Genomic DNA, 16,501 nt, shown 5'->3' with positions numbered 1-16,501 from the left:
ATAAACCGTCCGAGGCAAATCTAAGTCCATGTCGCGTAAGAGCTATAAGTTGAATGTTTATTCATACCATGAAATGATTCACAAATAATGGTCAAATAGCGTAGTAGTGGTTGGTATTGTTTTGTTTATTAGGAGACTTTAAGCGAGAAGTCTCCTGACTCCTGAAATAGCGGGGTAAAGCGGGGTAATTCCAGAGAGATGGATATTGGATATTCAAGACCTAAACTGACTAACTTTTCCCATGACCCTAAACCCGCAAAACATGCCTCGGGTACATCTCAAGATGGCATAAGTAAACGATTTGTCAGCTGCAGGCGATGAGTGGTACACAGTGGTTCCGGATAGAAGTATTTTGCTTGGCAGGCATGCAGCGGCTATTTTGGGACGGCACGTGCAAGCCACCTTCATTCGTTCCACCTCCACGAGTCGATACGAGGTACTCAGCCCCACATCAATTCCCTCTTCAACAACACCATTCCCAAATATCTCAGAGACCTATATCAAATTATGGAGAACTTGAAAGACCCCCAACAGAGTCTCCCAGAAGCAGGGAACCATTCAACAACCAATATCATGCAGCAGCCATATCAATACAGACCCCTCGCATCACTAACCTCAATACGAGTTCTCTGCCTTCTGCCTTGCCGCGCAAGCCTCCAAGACAAACAGCTCCACTGTAAACTCGAAGAAGTCTCTCTAGAGAGCAACCCGGTATTCCAAGCCCCCTCTTACACTTGGGGCGAGAATGTTTTCCCGTGCACTTTACTCTGCGACGCTCACAAAATCAAAATAACGCAAAACCTGCGGGATGCCCTCCTGAACTTCCAGCAACCAGACAAAGAGTTACGAATCTGGATCGACGCCATATGTATTAATCAATCTGACACGGAAGAGAAGTCCCACCAGATCCCGCTCATGGAGGATATCTATCGGAAGGCGTCAAATGTATTAATTTGGCTGGGAACTGAGTCCGAGGGATCCAAAGAGGCGATGCGCTATTTGACGCACATTGGAAGCAAGTTCTTGGAACGTGGAGGTCCTGTTCTGGAGCCGAAGGTTGAACAACATTGCGAAGAGCATGGTGCAACAAACAAAGTGCTTTGGGAAGAAGTGTATGGCGATTCGGAAATGATGAAGAAGACAGATGTGATCTGGACGCGACCATGGTTCTCTCGGCGGTGGGTTATTCAAGAAATCGCTTTTGCGAGGACGGCGACTGTTTACTGTGGCACAGAGAAGGTCGAATGGGATGTCCTGGCTATGGCAGGTGAGGTTCTGGCGAGGTTGGAGGGTGATGGGAGTCAGTATCTTAACCGGAGGACAGGGATGGGAAGGGGGGCTGTGACTAGAGGACTGCAGAATATCACGAAGGTTGCGAGAATTAGGAAAGATATTTGGGCGAGTGAGAGAGAGGCGATGGCGATTCAGATATATGCTTGTTTGGAAGATGCTAGAGGGTTTGACTGCAGAGATGACAAGGACAGGGTTTTTGCGCTGCTCGGTATCTTCAATCACCGCAGGAAGACCCCTTTCACTATCGAGTATAAAAGATCCGAGGCAGAGGTCTTCGAAGCGTTTGCAAGATATTGCATTCGAGAAAGTGGCAGCGTGGATGTTTTGTCCTGGGCAGGAATCTCGAACCATCTGCTATGTGGAGAGAGTTTGAAGATTCCATCTTGGGTCCCGGATTGGAGGCTTCCATTTCGCGGTCCTACTGATATGTTACGTGGATTTGCCGCTGGTGGTAAATTTGAGGCGACGCTCGAATTCGACGAGTCGAACTCGGTGCTCGTGACAAGGGGAAAGTTGATCGACAGGGTTCTTGCCGTGATGCCGTGCGTTGGAGAAATCGAGCAAGAAGAGTTAGCCAAGGGGGAACCAAAATGGACAGTCGTCAATCCTAGCTACGTTGGGTTGTGGTATCAATTTCTGGAGATGAGACTTTTCGAGACCTTGGCTTTTGTTGGGATGGACAGATATCCGTATCGAGTGGGAGGGGGGTCTGTATGGGCGGCACTTGCAAGGACTTTAATCATGGACGATAAAGAGGTGACATTCGACTACAAAAGACAAATTGGCAACATGCTCCCGGAACAGGTTCCCGACAATGAACCCCAGCCAGAGCTTCCGGATGAGTTCACCGGCTTTCGGAATTGGATTTACTTGAAGCTTGGGGATCTGACTGGCCAGAACAGGATCATAACATCGCCCGGTATGGTTATGATTGACTACGAATTGATGACATATTTCAGTCGAGTGGTTGATCGTTCTCAAGAAAGGAGATTCTATGTAACGAGAAAAGGGTACATGGGCCTGGGGCCGAAGGAACTAGAGATCAATGACCAGATCTGCGTCTTTGCTGGATCAAGAGTACCACATGCTTTGCGGCCACAAAATGAGGACTTCAGAGCATTTAACGAACCGCCCAGAATCGAATATGAATGGTGTGGCGATGTGAATGTTGGTGGAATCGACGTGCCATACGTAAAAAGGACACGCAAGGAGAAGTTCCGATTGGTTGGGGAATGCTACACTCAAGGGTTAATGTCCGGCGAGATTTGGAAGGTGGACACTGCGGTGCTTGAAGACTTCATACTGGTCTAGCCATGAGATGTTCCAAAACTGGTCATAAAAATTTGTCCCTTACTCATTTTATCTCGCCTCTCCAACGGAATAATTCTTTAGTTTGGAGCTGGGACGAGAACATGTATTGGAATGAATATTTCCATCGTGGAGATGGGGAAAATGGTGCCAAGGTTCTTGAGGGGGTTTCTCATCACAGGGGGAAGTGCAGGGGAGGAGTGGAAGATTAAGACTTTCCGGTTCGCAAACCAAGCTGGCTTCCATGTCAGATTACACACAGGGAAAAAAAAGATAGGATGATCATCCAAGAAATATCGTACCAGAAAGTACTCATTCAACGTCTTCCTCGCCATATCAAGCTCCCGTCTGAGCCGCAATTGCCACCTTAACAGCGTCGGTCAAATCATCCAATCCCTCCTCCGCCCCAATGATCCCATTATCCCTCCTCTCATAAAGCGTGCCACCCTCACCCCAAATCCTTCTTAGCGTGAAAACAACAGCGTATGGATTGCCCTCCTCATACGCCTTCTTCTCCAGCTCCCTCGCCCTCTCCAATGCTATAAATTCAACTCCCCATTTTCCGCCCCCTGTTTGCTTTTCAAACTCTTCAACTATCTCCAGTGGAGTGGTAGTGAACGAGTTGACTCTCAATGCGCGATTTCTAGCTGCTTCAGGATGCAGAAGAGCAGCGACGACGAGTTTGCCCACACTGGTTAAAACCGTGTTAGTCAGATGAAGGGCGGGGAGGGGAGGAGAGGGGAGAGGGGGAGTGGAACTCACTCAGGATCCGTCGTCAAGCTAATCTTCCCCTTCCCATCACCAAGCACAACAGCCTTCTTCTCCTTCACATCAAAAGATCCCAGTGAACCTTTCCCAGCAGCCAGATACCCATACGCAAAAGGCCCCGTCACAACGAACGTGTACTCCAGCCCCTTTCCTTCTTTCTCCTGCTCCCTGAGCGCTGCTCTAACTTTCAGTTTCTGCTGATGAGGAACCTCGTTTGCCGAGCTTGCATCGTACTCAATATCCGTCCCGTACTCAGAGGGAAAGAACCTTTTCACGGACGGAGCCTGGATAGCGATGTTTATCCAATCTATCTGCTGTGCTATAATTGGTCGCCCCGCTGCGCTGATCACGGTGTCGATGTCGTTGAATGCGTTTAGAAGGTCGGAGGAATTCGAGGTGTCGCCAATGATAACCTCTACGCCCTGGTTTTTCAGCTTCGCCAATACATCAGCTTTGTTTTGAGCTGTGGACGGGGAAGTCAAGATAGCGATTCGACCAAACGACTCTTTAGCTTTTATGACCTGCTCGAGGATATCGGTTCCAATGTATCCGGTTGCTCCGAGCAGGAGGAGGTTCTCCTTCTTTGGCGCCATGACTTGTGCTTGAAGCGGGCACTGCTTGGTGGGTTTAGATGCTCAATGGAGTACGAAGGGAAGGTGGCGAGAGTTTTGTCAGGTGAAGTCGCAGGAGTCGTCTTTCGCCATCACAAGGTGAAATCGCGTATTCAAGCGTGTTGAAAGAAAGGCGCGGTTCCTTTCTTGTGTCACCCGAAAAGTGGGGGCGGGGCGGGGTGTGCGAAATGGCGGGGTAATTTCTCACCGAGCAAAAAGGGGTCTCGCTTGCTTTATGCTCCTCGATATCTCTCTCTCTTACAGGAAAGGAACTTAGAGCGTGGGCACACTTAGATAAGTGTTTAGAGAGATGTCCATTCTTTCATAGATATCCACGAGGTTGGTATCATCAGATAATTGATCATTGGGCCAATATCCTGGACTCTCTGACACTGAACGAGGTCGAATTTGTCTATTTCTATTTTCCTCTCAACCCCCCCTCCTCCTCCCTGCCCACTTAAGAAGCATCTCCTCCAGCCTCGCCTTCTCCACCGGCTTAGCCAGATAATCGTCCATCCCCGCCTCATGACACTTCTCCTTATCGCCCTGAATGGCTGAAGCGGTCATCGCAATCACAGGAATGTCACTCAGCCTCACTTTCGCCCTTGCCCCACTCCCCTCAGCTGGCCCTTTAATAGCATCGCCATCGGCATTCCTTTCTTTCGACTCAATTTGGTCCAGAGAATATTCCTTCCCAGTACGCAAGATACACGTAGCTTCATACCCGTCCATAACCGGCATCTGTACATCCATGAGGATAATCGACGGTCTTGGTTGTGTCCGGGATGGGGAAAGAAGGTAGGAGAGGGCTTCGCGGCCGTTCCAGACGGCTGTTACGGGAAAACCGAGTTTGCGAATATTCTTGATTGCTATGGTTTGGTTGATTGCGCTATTTCCATTACTTTCAGCCTTCACACAATAATGAGAAGAATGGGGGGAGCTGGAGGAGCTGGAGAGGGAACATACTTATCTTCCACAACCAGAATATGAACCATACTCCTTTGCTCTGCAGACAATTGAAGTGGAGTACCAGGCGAAAGGCCCTCAACAGAGCCGTGGCGAAGTGACCGATCCATTGGAGGTGACGGCACTGGTGAATAATCTGTCACGCTGTTGGAGATTTGTTGGTTCAGGAGGTCTTGGTTTATAGAGCGGTGAGCTACGTTCTGCGTTGACGTTGGTGTCAACTTCTTGCCTGTTCGGGCGGAGAGACGGAAGCCTGGATGTGGTGGGGAGGAGGTCGAGGCGTCGAGGCGTGGGTTGCGACAGTAAGAGGAGACTTTTAGCGGAACGGTGAAGATTGCTTTGCTGCCCACGTTGGGTGTGGAGTCGAGGGTAATGGAGCCTTTCATTAAGCTTGCCAGCTGGTTGCTATCAGCCTATTGTTGTGGATAGCAGGGAGGAAATGCCCACATTTCTTGAAATCGTAAGCCCGAGTCCTGTCCCGCCAAACAGGCGGGCAGTCGAGGAATCGCCCTGACTGAACGGCCTAAACAATTTATCAAGCACATGCTTCTCGATACCAATTCCCGTGTCTTCGATGATGAACTGAACCTCCAGGACCTCGTCACCGGCCAACTGTGGACTCATTGCCCTTGATGACACTGTTAAGTGAACAGATCCTTCCTTGGTAAACTTCAAAGCATTCGTCAGAAGATTGGACAGCACTTGTCTTGTCCGTCCAGGGTCTCCAAAAAGTTCGAGATTCTCGTCCATAGTATTCTCGTAACCGAACTTTAATCCCTTTTGGTTTGCGAACATGCCGAGTAATTTGCACAGCTCGCTGATGATCGATGCGAGATTGAAAGGTACCTCTTCGATGTCAAGGCGGCCGCTTTCGATCTTTGAGAAGTCTAGGATGTCGTTGACGATTGTAAGAAGCGCTTTGGCAGATAGTTGAATGCTATTGACATATTCTTGCTGCTCCGAGGTCAGATTTGGATCTTCGCTGAGCAACTCGACCATTCCAATCACTCCCTGTTTCATGTTAGCCTGATCAAAGTTGGGAGGAAACGAGACGTACAGCGGTGGGTGTTCTCAATTCGTGAGACATCTGCGAATCCATCCATCAGTATTGGGCCTCCTACGAATATGTAAACTCACATTTGCTAAGAACTGACTCTTCACTCGATTCGAATCCTTTGCAGCTTGCTCCTCCATCATCAATCGAGCATTGTCCAACTCTAACGCAGCTCGAGCCTTCATATCCGTAACATCAATACTTAATCCAAGACACCCTTTCACTTCTGGTTCCTTACCGCCATCACTCGAGTTATGTTCTAATTCTGCCACAACTCTAGTTCGAAATATTCGGTCCCCAATTCTGTCTTCGGACTGCGCAACTCCAACCTTCCCGGACAGAACCTCCATGACATTCCTCTCGTAGCCTAGATTTATATGGTCAATAGATTCTCAATCTGTGCGGCTTGGGTACAAACCAGGAACACCTCCGGGCTGAGTCTGTTGTGCAATTTCGATTGCATCTTTTCCAACCAGTGTCGACTTGTTATTGATATCATATGATTCCGCTTCAGAGTCCCAGAGCATGCCACCTTCGGCCATCGTACATATTCGGTCTTTGTTGATAGAAAACAAGTTGACCTCCGCATGTGCAAGCACGGTGAGTACTTGAAGTTTGTTCCTCGCTGCCTCGATTCGAGCCATGACCAGATCATGGATATCTGTGTTCGTTCCATACCATTTCAATATCTTGCCAGATTCGTTCTTTAAGGGGCAAGCTCGAGCAAGCATCCACTTGTAGACCCCATCGTTTCGTCGGTATCTTATTTCAACCTCGCATTCGTTTCCTAATTTTCGATGGTGCTCCCATTTGTCCATCAATACCGGGAGATCATCAGGGTGTATTGCGTTTTGGAATCCAGCTCCGAGTGATTCTTCTTTATTCATACCCGTAAATTCGTACCACTGCCGATCATTCAGTTCCCGCAAAGTCGAAGTGAACTTTACCCGCTTACCCGTTGAGAAAACCAGTCGCAAAGACCCTCCGTCGTGGTTGTCCAAACAAGATGGGGCATCAGGTTGCAAATCGTTTCGTGACTTTCCAACGTTTGTTGCTGCTGCTCACTCAAGAAATCTCCATACTCCTGTAGGTCTCTGCACCAGCAGATCCCTCCCATAAATTCTCCCGTGTCGTCGTCATATAAACACTCCCCACTCACATTCATCACAACTTTATCGCCCGTTATGGTATGCATAAACCCGCATCGATAGCCTGTAAATGGCTTCTTCGCCCTCACCAGCTTCATTCCGGGGAACTCAGCATGCTCGAGTGGCCTTGTAAAGTGCTCATCCCAGATTTCCAGCCTCTCTCTCAAGCTCAACCCATCACAGCCCTCTGCTCCACCCATAAAATCTCCAAGAACCTCTCTCGTTTTCTTGTTCGTCAAATAGAACTTCTCATCGACAGTTAAGATGAATGACGCTATATTACTGCTGTCGAACACGGCTTTCTTGATCCGATGGATGTCTCTCCGACCGTCCACAGCTGTGCCATGCTGCGCTCCATTTGGAGTAACGGGATGGCCTCCATCAGGGGAGGAGATCTGGTCGTCATGGTGGGGTTTTATTTGCTTCTCGATATGTGCAGCCCGTTCAAACGAAAGCAGAAAGTACATCCCATCATCAGCCGTAACTATAGAGGCCAGTATCCGAAAATGCCTCTCTTCGTACGTGAGGTTTGTGTTCGAAACCACAGCGTCGAGTTTGTGGACCGGGCAAGTGTTCCCATCCGAGTTGGCTTCCTTCTGTGCCGTCACAAGTTTATCCAGGACCACGTTCCACATCCGATTATACAGCAGATTGATCCCCAAGTCGACAGGGCCCTGCCCGAGTGCACTCGTCCCCGATTGTATGGGGTCCGAACTTCCAATGGCCCGTTCGGCAGCTCGATTCAAGAACACGGCCTTTCGGCTCGGGGAGAGAACCAACACGGGGGTTGGCAGATGTCGCAGAACAGCTAATTGGAGATCGAGGGCCGAATGCCTGGAAGGCTCGCTCTGGGCGTGCGTGTTGTTCTGCATCGAGGGTCGAGGCTGCTGATCGAGTCATTGTCAGCTGTTATGCACGCTCAAACTTCCCACATACCCCCGATGACGTACTTTGCTAGAACTGCCTCCCCAGACTTCACTGTCTGCTAGATCATCCTTATTCGCTTACTGGTTCCTCCTTCCTCCCACCCTTGAGCAACTTCGCCATCAGTCTCTTGCGGGCGCGTGTCGTCCTGTTGACAATGAAGTGCCGGGACTCCACGTACCAGCAGAACTGTCCAAGCGGCTCTTGAGGGGTTCCCCCAACTTCAACTCCAGCCCGTAGAGGTGGGCCCTAGGATCGGAATTTCGAATGTACATGGTGACGGTAAGCCCGCACGCGCAGGATGTTCATCGATGTTCTAGGCTCTGGCTGCGTGGGAGAAGTGTGGGTGGAAGGTGTCCGTTCAGGGATGGCGGCGAGGCTAGGGCTGAGGATGGACCCCTATGACGATGGTCGGCCGCGAGATGCAGGAGAGACCTTTAACCTTACTATTGAGCAGTAGAGATGTGAGACACCCGTTGAGGTGAAATGCTGTATATGAGTACATTTCAAAGAGTTGGAGATGGCCTTCGACCTGACCGATTGAACCGGAAACTCAACCCTTTCCAAATCAGGCTGAGAAGTCGCCGAGTCGCGTCGCCTCCTTGCAACGAATACAGTAAGGAAAGAGACCTCGGCAAACCCTGGAATGCGGAAGCATCACGAGTCCAAATTCTCCAATACATCTCTTGTTACTTACCAAAACCTCCTAGCGGCAATCAATCCAAGACATCTTCTGACTTGAGAGCTGCGGGGGACTTTCTCGAACTCTGCTTCCTGCTCTTCCGTTGCACATCGCATTTTCAGATTCCCTGTTTCTTCCCGTTCAACAAAGCGGACAACTTGGCAGCGAGCCGCGTGGTGGCGCCTAAACGAGGCTGTTTCGACCCACCGCAGCAAACAGCAGGAAATTTGGAAGGCGGCACAAGAACTAGGCTGAAACCCCCAGAAATAGAGTATTATTAGATCCTCAAGTGATTGTTTATCTAATTCGTAACCCAAATGTACCCCCAGAGACTCCGCCCTTTCATAAATCATATCCACATTCATATCTCCATCCCCGCTCCAGTCCCAATGCACCAACCCATCCCATCACATGCCAACCCAAGCTCCAGGCCATCCGTCCTAGCCCCAGCCCAATCCTAATCCCAATCCCAATCCCAATGTCTATGTCCTGTTTTCCATCAAAAACGGCCGATGTCACACCTTTGCTTTACCAGCCCCTCGGAACGCCATCCCTGATGCTCATTCTCTCCCTCAGCCTTTCTCTCTCCCTCTTGATCCCTACGCTGCTCACACTATCACTTGGCGCAACGCTCACCGCATACCCCGGCCCGCTCGCAACACTCGTCGGCAACGGCACGTGCCTCGCCCTCTCAACGTCCCTCTCAAATCCAGAATGCATGACCCTCCTCTCCCTCTCACTCGGCATAGCACGGATCTTGATCGTGCTCGTCGACACCGGCGGAGGCGGTGACTGCTTAGCCGTAGAATGAGAATGGTAACTCCGCGTGCTCACATGGCTCCCCGTTTTCCTGCTGCGGCTGGGGCTTCGTTCCCTCGCAGTCTTGTAGCTACTCCTATGGCTCAACTGCGACGGACTTCTCGCTCTCGACTGCGTCCTCGCTGGGAGAAGTGTCAACGGCCGCTCGTACCGCGACCCCGCCTCACTTCTACTCCTCGCCCGACTCCCCCCTTGCACCGAGCGACCAGGGCGTTGAGAATCATAGCTCTTCTCCTCAATTTGATGCACCCTTGGAGCCGCATCCACATATCTCGGCCTCCCCTCTTGGCTCGCAGAGACATAACTCCTCGCCGGCAACCTCTCCCGCGGACTTTGCGCAACCTGCGTATACAGCCGCTCGCTCTGATTGTCATAGCTCGCTCTCCGGGGAGCAGCAAGAGGTCGTCGCTCAGGCGATTCTGACCGCACCATAGCGTAAGCAAACGCCGCGCCCGCAGCAGCACCCAACAACGTACCAATAACCGCTTTGCCACTGATGCCTCTCCCGCCTTCTCCCCTCTCATCAGGTCTGCGGTAATGCTCCGTCGTAACGGTCTCTCTCCTCACAAGCCTCATCGGTCGCTCGCTGCCTTGAGCAGGATAGGTCTCCGCCCTCCTCACTGCTCCCGGTCGATATCCGCCCTCAACATCCGAGCTCGAAACAGACGCAGCGCCGCCACTCCCGCCATTCTCCCCAATGCTCTTCGCAACCTGCTGCTGCCACTCCAGCACCCTCCTGGCCTCGCGTTCCGTAGCAGCCGTCTCGATCACCGGCCTCGCATGCCCCCCTCCCCCATACCCTCCACCGTAACTAAATCCCCTATCCCTCGGTCTATACACAGCCTCCAACATGTTCCCATCAAAGTCCCTGGTCCGAGCAACAATGCCTTCCTCTCCCTCTTCGGGCAAGAAATCAAGTTTCGCCGGCGTGCGAACCCCTTTATTAACTAACCCGCTCTTTTTCCAGAACTCTCTTACGGCCTCCTCGGAACTCGCACTCAACGTGATCTTCGCCGGTCTGATCCCTTGCGGCTGAGCCCCAATTCCAGTGATGCTAAACACAACCACACTCTTCAAGCCCGCTGGCCCTTGTGTCAAATACCCGTAATTGAGGACCGGATTGGTGATCGTGTGCGGAGTGATGGGGAGATTATGAGGCGAGGGCGGATTCGGAGGCAAGAATTGCAGGCCCAGGGGTTGGATAATGGCTGCGTAGAAGGAGGATGCGGAGGGGAGGTGCGTGACGAAGAGGAGGGGCGGGCGCGTGTGGTCGTTGTACGGAGCGGAGGGTGGTACTGGCGGGGACATCTGCGGGTCCTCTTGCAACTTTAAATCATCAGGTCTGAAAAATCGGGTCCGGGATTGAGGTAGGGATTAAATGTTGAATAGGGAAGTTGGGCGTCAAAAAAGCGGTAGGGCGAGGCTGTTGGGTTGCAAGCGTCAATAATGAGCTGAGATTGGATTGAGCCGAAAAACGGAACGCATCAGACAGGCCGTCAAGCACGCGTGAAAGAGCCGTGGCCTACGGACCGGTCGGGCGCGTGCCTTGCAAAAAAAAAAACGTCAGAATGCGGAAGGAATGAGTAACAAACGGGTTAAGGTTAACGCCCGCGGGGTAAAAGAATGAAATTTTCGCTGGAAAAAGCAAAGGGGGTTGACAAGAAGGGCTTCAGATCGTCAGGTCTTATAAAAACCTTGCTCAGCACACAAAAATCGCACGAGGCGAGAAGCTCGTGACACACCCACCACTCGATGCTTCAGGCCGTGCCATTGAGCAGATGAGTTGATCTCCCGCCAGTGGTTGGTGATCACTGTCCGGTAAGGTGATGGGAAGTAAGGCTAGCCGACTGGCTACAGGGAAACGTGGCAGCGCAATGCTGATAATGCGACGATTTGTGGTGGATAAGAAGGAAAAGGATCCTATTTGGCGGGGAAGTGCAGCCTGTGACGGAGGGGTAGGCTCCTAGCCAATGGGGACCGCGAGGCGAAGGAATATGCATGTGGATATGCGAGAGGGATATGCGAGCTCACGACTTCGGAAGCGTAGCCTGTGGTGGCGTCGGGAGAGTTTGTGCCCATGGCAAGACAGCCAGACAGGCACAGATGCATTTGCATGCCCTGGGATATTATGTGAGATGTGAGGTTGGGGCGAAGAGGGCGCGAATGGCGGATGAGGGGTACATTTGTGGTGTTGTACAGAAGCTTGTGACCCGAGCTGGCAGCCTTTCAGACTGCAAGAGATTCCTTCCGTTGGGATCTGGAATTGCATCAAGGCTGAGCCGGCAAATTGGTTGGAACTTGAAGCCCAAGAGATGCTCATCTTGCATTCCTTCCGCGATGACTTTGGATACATTTGGATATGAGGCTACCACCCACGCCATGACTCGCGAGCCGCACCGCGCCGCTGCCGCTAACGTTGAATCCACTGTTCCCGATGTCGTTGCCCAATGAGCAGTCCCTCAACCAGCTTTGATCTCCGTCCGATCGGATCCTGCCATTTTCCAGCCAAAGGGGGAGGAATCCAGCTGCCACTAAGCAGCCGGAAGAAGAACAAAAGAGATGTAGAACCAAGTTGAGTTGGTATCTACGAAGACGACTTTTTGTAAAAAAGCGTCTTGGATCTGATGTTGAACGCCTGAGTTTTGGTTGTAAAAACAGAGACAGAGCACACAGACACCCAAGCCCGGCGACCAAAGACACAGCGGACGATGTTGGTATCGTAGCTAATGCCAGTGGCCCCGCTTTCACCTTTGAAATCGGCCAAATCTCCCATGTAATCCTCCGCCCAATTCCTATTGTGTTGGTGAGTCGAGGGGGGCGACCCAGTCAGGCGAGGAATGGCGAGGCTGACTAGACGATGCCCCATACATCTTCTGCGGCGTGGCAGAATTTGCTGCATGCCACACTGGCGGAAAGGCTGTAGTTGCTGATGGCGATCTTCTCGTCCACGTATTCGTCTGCAAAGTTATCCGTGCCCTTGGCCATAGCCCCGACAAACACGCAGATGCTCTCCTTCTCATTTAAGTTCTCCACGTATTCCCGAACTCGTACCAGTGGGGCATCGAAGCTTAGTGTGATCTTGCGGCAATTTGGCGGTAAATGATCAGAGATTGGGTTCGGAATGACCTTCAGCAGCTTCTCTTGAGAGTTGACAGATCGAATGGAGAGGCGGTGGAGGAGTTGGACCATGAGACCAGCGAATCGCTTGAAGGTACGTGGGATGCGAACGGTTGGGCTGACTTCGATGAGGACACCCTTGGCAGTGTGGATGTAGATCTGAAGTTTGCCTGCCTTGTTGATTGGAGAGTCGAGAAGGGTGAGTAGACACTGCGAATAGTCAGCATTTGTTGTGATATTGGATCGTAGCTCTTCGAACCTGGTGAGTAATATCTGGTCGGGCATCGCTAATATCGCGATTCATCTTCCTCATGACGCCAATATGTTCGTCTGAATTGAGGAGACTGTACTTCTCCTCTCTTTGTCCACCTGGTCTATTGCCACCGAAGCTGGCCTTGTAGGTCTCGAGACTGGCATTGGAGAGGACAACGATCAGGCGCTGCGAGTCTTTATCGGAGGACGGAATAGGAATGTGCTGCTCGGCCGTCAACTGCGGGAGGGCTGGAGGTGGTGCTGACTGGGTTCCTGACATTGCGATGAAGATCAGCTGTTATGCAAGAGATTATGTTGAATAATTCTTTTGCAGTGTTAAGATCGATGTTGGGATCGAAATTGATTGTAGAACGTTGAGTGGGAAGAATGGGGAGAAGGGGGGAAGATCTTGGGGGAGTGCGAGTCGCCGCCTCTTTCTGCGCCCGAACCACCAGAACGATATCGGCTCGCAGAGAGATGTTGCGACTCCGGGTTTCTTGCTTACTGGGGCGTTTCACGAAACGTGGCTCTGGGGAAGACATTGTCCGACTATCGCCAACTATCAGTGGCATATTGGCGGTCTGTTTGAGTCTGGAGGGCGTACGAGTTTTGTGCGAACAAAAGTATTTCGGTATTCAAGGTGCTTAGAAAAGAGCGGAGTGCTGTTTTTGAGCGGATTTTGGGGATCGCGAGTGCTTCTGCGTAGTGGAAGTGACGAGAAGGAATTGGGAGAAAGAAGATTTCTGGAGAAAGGGAGCAAGCTGACGTGATATGGTCGAAGGAAGGGAGTATGAGAAGTCGCTTCAGTTTCCTGCGCCGTACCCTTAACCTTCCTGCGCCAGCAAACCCGAAATTGCGCTAAAATAGCCGCACGTGATTGCATCGTGGTTTTCTCTTCCGTTCCCCTTTCCCTTGCATCCAGCTTTGTTCTGTTGCTCTCGAAACCCCTTCCCTTTCCTCACTATTTAATTAGAAGCTTTGAATCTGTGGATGCCGATCCTTCCTCGGGCTGAGCATCATTTCGAATCTTTCCGCCAAAACCTAGTGGATTGAGAATGGATGGAACGTCCCACGATCAAACGTACCCAAGACGGTAAAGGTGTCCCAATGACCCAATGAACTCTTCTTTCCTCCTCATTGTCAGAGCCGGCGAATTGCTCTTTAACCGTGGTCGAAGAATTGTGCGGCTTCTTGGAAGCCTGGCACTAGGTCCATAATCTGGTTTTCAGGCGCCATTTCGCTCCAATAATGTGGCCGATTATTGCATCGCTGATCATTCATATGACCGCTGCGTTGATTCTCGTACTTGGTTATACCGTCACCTGTACCACGGTGGTATTGCTCAATCTCGATGTTGTATCCTAGCTCCCCTCTGCAATGGAGTACCTGCCTCATACGACACCGGACGGGTCAAGAGCCCAAACGAATTTCCACGGCTCGCCATGCTCATTCTTCGCTTCATTGATGTGTCTTCGCTGAAGCTCTCGTTTTCATATGTATTGCTCTTGGGGTGAGATATCGCTAGACTACGATACTCTCGTCGTGTATTTGTCTTCAAATATGTTCAAGTGAAAGAGAGAAAAGAGAATTTCAAGGCTCTTATACATCCTCACCGTCTCCACATGTCCTTGGCTTTCTCCTGATACACCCTTTGGCTCTTGGCTTCTCGGTGGTGCGATTCCTTGGCTGTTTTTGAAAACTTCAGACCACATGTGGGCCATCTGGGGAAACAAGGCTAGGTCTTGACCGACGAGGTTTCAGAAACAATTTCTGCCAAGCCACCAAGAGAAGCTGAATCTCTTGGACACTTGTGGGCATCGAAGATTTTCAGGTCTCCAAGACAGAAGTTCGCCAAGCTGAGTCTCGATCTCTTCATCTGTGGATATGAGTCGCGGCTGAGTTCGCCAAGTCCCTGGCGTCATCTGAACAATTGGGACCCACTGAACAGTTGGCACGGACATTGGGAAAGATGGAATCAAAATTCACCTGTTGTGAGATGGGGAGAGAGCAAATGAAAATTAGCCGTTCGGCATGAAGAGGTGATCAGACCGTGGAACTTCACATTCCGGCCCCGAGATGCAATATTGCTGCCTCTCACAGATTAGAAGAACTGTCTGAGCAGTCTGTTGCTGACGATGTCAGATTTTACATATTGTCAGCAGAAGAGAAATGAAATCCAAGCCTTGGGGAGACGAATACGTCGCAGGTCGAGACGTACGAAATGACTACGATGAGAAGCGAGGAAACATGCAATTTCCGTCGATTGATCTCTGGTTGTCGGCCCAAGCTGAGATATTGGAAATACAATGGGACATGAAGACATTGCCAAACTTCAACTCGTAGATTCGTGCAGCTTCTTGGGAGATCCTCGACACATTCGGGTACGCCAGCGGACGAGATACAAAGATGTGGAATCAACAAACTGCAATGGAAAGATCAGCGACCTGGAGGGAAGTCCAAGCTTCATGCAGTTTGAGGATCTCAAGGAGAGGTCTTGGCTTCTCGGGTCTTCGAGCATTTGCCGATAGAAACAAAGACCCAAAGTGGAACTTACGAGTAAAATAGAAAGACTCTTTGCCGGGGCAAGAAGCTCTTGGCGACCACAATCAAGAGCCTCCTCGGCCCTCGATACATTTGAACGAGTCGAACGAAGGGAGGACAAACTTGCACCCCGATGGATTCACCTTTTGATTCTAAAGCGCTCCAACATAATCCAAGCTTCAAACATCATCTTGAAGAGGGCAAAGTTTGTTGCCAAGGGCAAGTCAAGAGGATTGGCTCGATTCCGGCCCCGATCTGTGCGTTTGCCGTAGCACCCGTGTTAACGTTTAATCAGATCCTGCGATGAGACAAGGTTGAAACGTGACGATCAGAACAGAGGAAACCTCGGACGGCACCTGTCAACCAACATCGGGGATGGGGGCCGATCTAACTGGAAAGGCCGGACGCTGGCTTCCCGAATGAATCACGGCGAAACTGTGTATCCGTGAGGAAACCCATACAAAAGGTGGATTGTGGGTACGGAGGCAAGATCTTTCTACAGACAAGCTTATAATTCTTGCCTGAGATCAAGGGGGCACTGTAAACTTCAAAACGCCACATTAACTTCGTCTTTAACAAGTGGATAACGTCACGGAGCATAGCCTCTGTTTCTTGACATCAGATGGCAGCTGAAGTCGTTCGGGGAATGGTAGCGATGTGAAATCTGGTTGAACCTTGATTAGAAGGCCGCGGGATGAGACCCATGCCACCGGTACTCGCAGGCCTGCCAATTAAAGAAAAATTCCCATGTCGCAATGGTTTGACATCCTCGTGGTTTAAGCTACGCCAAAAAAATCAGACCAATGCCCGCGGAAAGTTAATGCTTGAATCTTTGTACCAAGACATTTCTCGCGGGGGAAGTGTAGATCTTCGCTTCACCGCACCAAGACTTGACGAACAAGCAGCACCAAGAAAACATCAAGCAATACCAAGAGCTGCCATCCAGAGTCCGGAGCCAAGACGACCCACTGAATGCGAGCTGGAGGCCGAGTTCTTTCTTCCTTGCAATTGTGGATTC

The 16,501-nt window shown here is 50.8% G+C and overlaps 5 protein-coding genes across 5 annotated transcripts; 1 reads left to right on the top strand and 4 right to left on the bottom strand.

The window, feature by feature from the left end:
- The first annotated feature begins 480 nt into the window (after nucleotides 1-480).
- Nucleotides 481-2,830, top strand: K444DRAFT_605863 (HET-domain-containing protein). The gene has a single exon (XM_024878885.1). The coding sequence runs from the start codon at nucleotides 508-510 to the stop codon at nucleotides 2,602-2,604; it is 2,097 nt and encodes a 698-aa protein (XP_024743767.1). The 5' UTR covers nucleotides 481-507; the 3' UTR covers nucleotides 2,605-2,830.
- Nucleotides 2,831-2,937: 107 nt separating this feature from the next.
- On the bottom strand, nucleotides 2,938-3,962 carry K444DRAFT_516089 (NAD(P)-binding protein; the record flags this gene model as incomplete). Its single annotated transcript, XM_024873652.1, has 2 exons — nucleotides 2,938-3,292; nucleotides 3,364-3,962. The coding sequence occupies 2 exons, from the start codon at nucleotides 3,960-3,962 to the stop codon at nucleotides 2,938-2,940; spliced, it is 954 nt and encodes a 317-aa protein (XP_024743766.1).
- Nucleotides 3,963-4,292: 330 nt separating this feature from the next.
- Nucleotides 4,293-8,310, bottom strand: K444DRAFT_605861 (uncharacterized protein). Its single transcript, XM_024878884.1, has 9 exons — nucleotides 8,254-8,310; nucleotides 8,099-8,177; nucleotides 6,956-8,035; nucleotides 6,419-6,905; nucleotides 6,084-6,367; nucleotides 6,004-6,033; nucleotides 5,394-5,957; nucleotides 4,947-5,344; nucleotides 4,293-4,869 (listed from the first exon to the last, which is right to left on the bottom strand). Exons 3-9 carry the CDS (start codon nucleotides 8,018-8,020, stop codon nucleotides 4,410-4,412), a joined length of 3,288 nt encoding a protein of 1,095 aa, XP_024743765.1. The 5' UTR covers nucleotides 8,021-8,035; nucleotides 8,099-8,177; nucleotides 8,254-8,310; the 3' UTR covers nucleotides 4,293-4,409.
- An 848-nt stretch (nucleotides 8,311-9,158) lies between these two features.
- K444DRAFT_1097 (uncharacterized protein) lies at nucleotides 9,159-11,310 on the bottom strand. Its single transcript, XM_024870308.1, has 2 exons — nucleotides 11,166-11,310; nucleotides 9,159-10,996 (listed from the first exon to the last, which is right to left on the bottom strand). The coding sequence occupies exon 2, from the start codon at nucleotides 10,879-10,881 to the stop codon at nucleotides 9,283-9,285; it is 1,599 nt and encodes a 532-aa protein (XP_024743764.1). The 5' UTR covers nucleotides 10,882-10,996; nucleotides 11,166-11,310; the 3' UTR covers nucleotides 9,159-9,282.
- Nucleotides 11,311-12,423: 1,113 nt separating this feature from the next.
- K444DRAFT_623120 (putative RNA processing protein Emg1) lies at nucleotides 12,424-13,222 on the bottom strand (the record flags this gene model as incomplete). Its single annotated transcript, XM_024882238.1, has 2 exons — nucleotides 12,424-12,900; nucleotides 12,950-13,222. The coding sequence occupies 2 exons, from the start codon at nucleotides 13,220-13,222 to the stop codon at nucleotides 12,424-12,426; spliced, it is 750 nt and encodes a 249-aa protein (XP_024743763.1).
- Between the last annotated feature and the right edge of the window lie 3,279 nt (nucleotides 13,223-16,501).

The sequence above is a fragment of the Hyaloscypha bicolor genome, assembly GCF_002865645.1.
Source record: "Hyaloscypha bicolor E unplaced genomic scaffold K444scaffold_10, whole genome shotgun sequence".
NCBI classification, from domain to species: Eukaryota; Fungi; Ascomycota; class Leotiomycetes; order Helotiales; family Hyaloscyphaceae; genus Hyaloscypha; species Hyaloscypha bicolor.
Note: the sequence above shows the minus strand (reverse complement) of the source record. Positions and strands in the feature narration are given on the sequence as shown.

Bases quoted from the DNA above. Each gene is read 5' to 3' on its own strand.
- K444DRAFT_605861 (XM_024878884.1), bottom strand. From the start codon at position 8,020: ATGCAGAACAACACGCACGCCCAGAGCGAGCCTTCCAGGCATTCGGCC. The intron at 5,958-6,003 runs GTACGTCTCGTT...AACATGAAACAG, and splicing joins AATTGAGAACACCCACCGCT to GGAGTGATTGGAATGGTCGA. The intron at 5,345-5,393 runs GTGGGCATTTCC...GATAGCAACCAG, and splicing joins GGCTTACGATTTCAAGAAAT to CTGGCAAGCTTAATGAAAGG.
- K444DRAFT_605863 (XM_024878885.1), top strand. From the start codon at position 508: ATGGAGAACTTGAAAGACCCCCAACAGAGTCTCCCAGAAGCAGGGAAC.
- K444DRAFT_1097 (XM_024870308.1), bottom strand. From the start codon at position 10,881: ATGTCCCCGCCAGTACCACCCTCCGCTCCGTACAACGACCACACGCGC.